This window comes from Dermacentor andersoni, chromosome 10 (assembly GCF_023375885.2).
Source record: "Dermacentor andersoni chromosome 10, qqDerAnde1_hic_scaffold, whole genome shotgun sequence".
NCBI classification, from domain to species: Eukaryota; Metazoa; Arthropoda; class Arachnida; order Ixodida; family Ixodidae; genus Dermacentor; species Dermacentor andersoni.
Window position 1 is genome coordinate 137,530,658 of NC_092823.1, and position 6,857 is coordinate 137,537,514.

Consider the following 6,857-nt stretch of genomic DNA (forward strand, 5'->3'; position numbering starts at 1 on the left):
TTAATCCAAGCACTCCTTATAAGCAGGATCACACATGGCACCCCCTATATACTCCTCTAGAAAGCTGAAATTGAAAAACTCAACGTCATCATCAGAAAAGCAATCAAGAGCGCACTAGGGCTCGCCAGTACGACCTCAACCACGACACTCCTCAAACTTGGCGTCCATAACACCTGGGAAGAAATAAGCGAAGCGCACAGAGCCAGCCAACTGGAACACCTTAAGCTGACTCAAACAGGCAGAGCAGTACTTCGCAAACTCGCATACAGCGAAAACTTTACAGCAGACTTAAACGCGAAAGCCCGATTGCCACCACTTCTTCGTGACTCTATCTCAGTTGTTCCAATACCTCGCTACATGCACGCAACATACCACAACGACAGAAGACAAGCGAGAGTTAAAGCGCTTAGCAAGAAATACTCAAAGAACCCCAACACGAGATATACAGATGCGGCAAAATACCCAGGTAGAAGAGCATACGCAATTACCGTGATCAACAACCGAGGGAAGAAGCTAATCGCTGCCACCATACCGGCCATAAATCCAGAAACGGCGGAGGAAGTGGCCATCGTCCTCGGCATCGCCATATGCAAAGACACAGCAATCATCTTGAGCGACTCGCAAACGGCATGTAGAAACCTACGAAAAGGCTAAATTTCTGCCGCAGCAGTGAAGATTCTGAAAGCAATAACAAGACGCCAAGAACTACCCCAAGCCTACGTCGCATGGACCCCAGGTCACGAACACCTGGCAGGAAACGAAGCAGCACATGCTGTTGCCCGAGAGCATACCAGTCGGGATTTCCTGCAGCATGGTCTCCGGAAAGTGACGAGGGTGGTGGACATTCCCATCAACTACGCCGTAATATTGCAACATTACTGACTGGAAAGAAGACAATATCATCTACCACATCCAAAATTAAACAAGGAAGAAGCCACCGTCCTCCGCAGACTACAAACGAATACGTATGTACATGGAATTATCATGCACCGAATGCACCCCACCAACTTCTCATACCTACGCCGATATTGTGATGTACCAGACACACTCCAACACATTGTGTTGGTGTGCCCACACCGCGAGAAAAACAGTCAAGATGATGCCTCAGAACCGCTACAAGTGATCGAAGAAACGTGGGAGGCAATGTTAAAGGCACAGAGCCTGGAAGATCAGCAAAGTCTGGTGGACGGGGCCCGGGCTGTGGCATTAGCCAACGGCTTTCTGGACTAAGAGAGCCGCCCAACTAGCGCGAAGAAAGAGCACTTTCTCGCTGCTTCCTACAATAAACGTTCATTCCTCCTTCCCAATTTAGACAAGTTATTAGGTGTAGTTTACATAATTGTGATATTGTCTTTTATTGCTGATTCACGTACTTGTAAGCTTGATATACGAGTTTGTTTTGTTTGAATTTTTCAATATGCAACGATTTCTGAAAGAAAGAAAGGCGGACCGAATAAATCAGAAACACGCTTGATGCACTGCCAGAAGTGTGACTTTTTTTATTGCGACAAACACTATCAGATTCGGTGTAGTGCCTTTCTGAGACAACGATTTCCCCATTACCGTGTATTTATCAGGTGCCAGCGAGCTTAATGTTTCTCTCAAGCTGCAATTTTCGAGCACTTTATCTTTCTTGTACCCTTGCTCGGCAATAAACGTGAGACGCATGTACCTGGGCATCATTAGTTAGGGCGGGAGCCAAATTCTCGACGACGACGCTTCCACTCTCGGTCGTGCCACCCCGAGATGGCCTTGACGTAGGGAAACGCATCGCCACAGACTCCGCGAAAGTCGTCCAGCGACACGTCCCAGATGCCAAGACAGGCTGCTCGGTGCTTGTAGAGCGCCATGCGCAGCAGGCGCTGAACGTTGCTCACGTCCAGGTAGCCCACCCACTGGTCGTCGCGAGCCACGTACGAGGCGAACGTGCCTTTCTCCGTGGTGAGCCACGTCTGGTTGCAGAACTCGTAGTAGGCCAACACACCGGGCTGGCGAGTGTACGGTCCGGGTTTCCCGGGCCCCGACACGGCAGCGTGGATGACGTGGTTGCCCGACCTGAGCAGCGTGTAGCTCCTGGCGCCGACCGAAAGGACGAAGCAGAACTTGCGGAACAACTGCACGTTGCCCGCTCCGACCAGAGAGTGGCGCGTCTGCAGGACGTCAGTGAGCGGGTCGGGAAATGACGTCACCTTCGCTATTCTGTCGGCGTCACTTCGGTATTTTGTGCCGTCTACGTCGCGCAAGACCCAGTTGCTGACGGCGAGGAACCGGTCGACATGACGGGCCAGTTCGGCGACGTTGAAGTACGCCTGGCGAAGCTCTTCGTTGTTGGGAACGGCGACGAACAGCTCCGCCTTGGCGCCCAAGGAGTCACGAAGGGCTGCAGCGACGACAAGCAGCTTCTTCCTGAACCACGACGCACTGCTGCTCGTCTCGTCTTGGCGCTCCACGGGCATCTTCCACTGGAGGACGACGCCGTCATAGTCATGCTGGCGGAGCCATGACGCGACGTGCCGCGCAAACGTAACGACGTCCGGCTTGTGCTTCGACATGTGGCGAAAGGCATTCGAGTCGCCAATGTCTTCGCCGATCGCCACCATCACGGTCACGTGTCGGTAGCGGCTCTTCTGCCTCGCAAACTTAGTAAAGCCACCTCGCTCGACGTCAAATACGGGATCTTTCGCCACGAGCTTGAAATCTTCGCCGACTCCGACCGAGGCGTAGATTATGTGGCTGCAATAAGGTACGGGAATGTGCCCTGTACGAAACGACATAGGTTCGTCTCGCTTGTAACTTGTGTGGTTGAAGTAGCAGACGACGTTGTATGACGGACTGCTGTCAACATCAAAGCTGAATGTCTCTTCCGTAGTAGTTCCCGTGTATGACGTTGTTTGGTCGGTGGCCTCCATGCTCAAATTTGTCATTGCAGCGCTCGTCGTAACTTGAACTGCGCTACTTGTATTACTAGTGGTTGCGTCCTCGGAAATATAATTCGTGCTTGTGTGCCCTGCTGTCTCCTTGGCTATTGGAAGCGTTGAATCTAAAGTCGGGTCATCTGGTGTCTGCTCTGTCGAGGTTTCTAAGGAAGCAGTTGTCATCTGGTTTGCATCTTCTTCGCGAGTGTAGGACATGTTTCTATATCTGTGAGGAGTTCTGGCTCTGTGAATTGGGTGCTCGGTGACCTTGGGATCTTGACTGAAACAAAACCACCGACACAGCTCTTAGTTTCATGTAGTTGCCACGAATATACGCGTACTCTGCTGAACATGGTGATGAAGGAATCCATATGATTTTAGTCGTTTTTTATGCGACTTATCCAACACAAACGCATAGAACCCAAAAAAATAAAGCACTGAGTAAAAAAAAATTAATTGGTTCTGAGCAAGGCGCGTGTACACATAATGTATCGGCCAAAAGAGCGGAGGGAATATAGTGAACTTTTCGCAAACACTCTGTTCGTTAATGTCACATTATCTTTTACTGCCCTCTGCCAACCAATAAACACGTTAGACTCTTCATATGATAAACCAATCTGATTTTGCATGCTGCATGTTCACCTATTGTGTGTCTGCGTTGTATTTAGCGAAAAAAACATGACGGACGCAAATGCCCGCCATCGCCGCTTGAGGGTCAATTGCAATGACATATAGCAACGATCAAATTCGATGATGGGGTAAAAGTGAAATTTAGAAAAGAATAATTTCAACGGTTAGAGGAAACCTTGACTCGGCGTCAAATGTTGCATGGCCATTAAAATGAGCGTGATAGCAGCAGTCGTCTTAATGGGTGACTACTTTACCGGATGGCGGCATAATAAGTTGGATTGAAATAAATGTTTCATATATAGTGACTATCGGGTGACTTCTTAAGTAAAATTGTTGGAAATGGGCCAATATTTGATGAACTGAAGGATCACATTGACAAACTTACAGCAAAACAACACTTGCAGACGTTTAATATCGCTGGTTTTCTTTTTCTTGCTTCACGGGCGAACTTCGCCTTATTGATTGTTTACCCCGAACTTCGTTTAGTATTTGAATGTTTTACACCCGTGAGCAGCTGACCTTAGCGTTGTACTTGTCCATCTTTAAGCAGACCATTCTGTAGGCGATGTTAAACACACCATCACCGAATCCAACGACGTTAACAAGATATAATGAGTCAAATTAATTAATTATTATAAATTACGACTATTTCTCATATACATGACTGCTACAGACGCTACGGAGTTCATAATAAGTCTATGCCCAATGTCTCAAATTTTTAATAACTGTAGACAATCAACAATCAAACACTGCTTGTAACAAGAACACAACCTCGCTCTGCAGGGAATGTGTGCGGGCCTTGTTATGATATGTGTGCACGCGAAGGTATGACACGAACAGACTAGTCGGGACAACGTGTTCGGTGTTTAGAAACGCGCGTTATATAGCTCAGGGCCTCCAGCTAAGCAAGAAAGATTGGCGATACCAAAAATACTTCATTTCATTGCAAATATACTCTCGAAATGGCACGCCAATACGAGAAGCAGAAGTGGCTCAAACTGGCGCCTAAATTACCTGCCGCTTTTAAATATGGCCATGGCTTGAGAACAATTTCACACAACTCCTCTTTCAACAGTGCTAGAAACTCGCGAAAGGTTGTTTATGTTTGTTTTTACAATTCAAAAGATGTGACTTCTTAAATGATATTTAGCTTTTCAGAGTTTCGAATATTCATCACCGATGACACTGCTGACCCTTCGTGGTAGAGTGCTGGATTGTAAACCAGCGTTTGACATTGTTTATGGTAAGTCAGGTTCGTAACATTTTTGAAGATTAACTCAGTTATTTTCACGTAGTACACTGAGAAGACAGGGATACCTGGCTTACATCCAAACAGAAGAAAAAGCTCGCATTTTGTACAAGCAGGTGGTCAACGTGGTCAGCCCCCGCTCGCAAAGGCGAGCCCTATGATGAACGCTGGTGTAGCACTCAGGTAATCAAAAGCGATAAAAAAAAAAAAGCTACATTAACTGCAAGGAAGACTGTAGCGAAGCAGTGCCGGACACGTGATGCTATAAATGATTAGGTGGCGTATTTTAGACTCAACGATTCAAGAGTGAAAACCTAAAACAATTTAAGTAAAATTCTTACTCACTAAAGCAACATTGTCTCTGTAACTAACAAGCTGTTGACTAAAACTTTTTGCTGATGTACTGTAGCGTGCTTAATGCATTAGCTGTTACTTATACAACTTTCTCTAAAATAAAAAAAAAAAGTTAAAGGGAAATTGCACTCATAATGGGAAGCTAGTGTTGAATATTTTATTTTGAAGTAAACTGCATTGTAAATGCTACTATTTTAGTTCAATTAGAAGCGCAGATTGCGAACAATAGTTAGCAGAAATTTCATTGCTCTAATAGCATTAGTTATCCTTTTCATGTTTCTGTACCGAACTAAAAAGGCAAGTAGATACAAAAGCTTGAAATATGAAAGGCACAGGAAGGCACGGGATTGCAAAAGGAAGAACGAGGAGGAAGTAAAAAAATTAACCAAGCATTCTGGAGGATGCTCCTCTTGCCTACTGACAAAACTATCAATTATAGTAATTCTCGATGTCTTTAAATGAACCTTCATATGGATCATTTGGAAAGGAATTACTAAGCGCCTGTGAATTAAGCAAGAAAAGGTTAGAAGAAGTTGAGGATATCCCAAAATTGGTGATGTATCGTGTGTGCCTATATGAACATCCCCTCTTAAATGGGTTTAGCTACATTCTGTGGACGAATCAGTACAAAGCTGGGAACTATACATTCTGGTTTAAGCAAGCCAACGAAGCTTTGAAATTCTGCGCCCTCTATACCAGTGAACCGATTGCCACAGGACTCACTCGAGGAGATACTAACCATCGTAGTGGTACTACGTACTGCTTTAAACAAAACATATACCTGTGCCGAGGCGGAAGCAGAAGGCCTGATAAATTACTATTGAAGTGCAAATGAAGACTAGTGGCTTTTTGTTTCCTCCAAATTTTCAACACATTGCCTGCGTCATACTATACCAAATTTTGATGATCGGTAGTACTATTCTATGCCTTGTTGTCTTTACTCATGAATGTAGGTTGTGCGAAACATCTGTAAATTTCATGTCTTGGCCTGCTGGAAACACCTCTATACGTCAAGTACTACATATGACATCACAAACAACACGAAAGACATCAACAGAAAAGATCCCTTCATAGCTTTGTGGCCTCGTGCGCGCGCGCGCGTGCCGGTACTGAACCCAAGTACGACTACTGACCCCAGAGGCGGCTCTCCCTCCTCGTCCACAAAGGGCTCCGTGGCCGGCGGATGAGCGGCGGCGCGCCTGCTGCGACCGTCGTCGTCGCCCGATGGTCCCGAGCGGCCCGAGCTGTCCAGTGCCTTGGACCGCGAGGAAGGAGCGTGGGCGTGAATGCGGAAACACGCCATTTCAAACGCATTCTTGCCAGTGGAGCGCAGAGCTTTTCCCTCACTACCGCTATAGGTATGTTGACATTGAAGACCCGTCTGGTGTCAGATGGACAGGTGACAAGTTCTCGCGTGCTATAGAATACGCTTATTAGTAGTACAATCTATACAGACATTTTATAGTCTAATTCTCATCCGTATTACTCTCTGTTCTGTTTGTTTCCGCAGATAGACCACCGGCATTCTAGTGGGCATTGTTCGATCGAAAATTAGTCTCTCTTCCCCACATTATACATCGATATCCTGTCGACATGTGGTAACACGCGACGTTAGTCATCAGGCTGTCTAGGCTTTACACACAATATATGGAAATTGTCTGTTGAGTGCGTGCAGAAAAGTACTCAAATGATAAAAGACATCTCGTGAA

The 6,857-nt window shown here is 46.2% G+C and overlaps 1 protein-coding gene across 1 annotated transcript; it reads right to left on the minus strand.

Moving 5' to 3' along the window:
- Positions 1 to 1,487: 1,487 nt before the first annotated feature.
- On the minus strand, positions 1,488 to 3,404 carry LOC126545187 (endochitinase-like). Its single transcript, XM_050192943.3, has one exon. The coding sequence runs from the start codon at positions 3,129 to 3,131 to the stop codon at positions 1,683 to 1,685; it is 1,449 nt and encodes a 482-aa protein (XP_050048900.2). The 5' UTR covers positions 3,132 to 3,404; the 3' UTR covers positions 1,488 to 1,682.
- Positions 3,405 to 6,857: the final 3,453 nt, after the last annotated feature.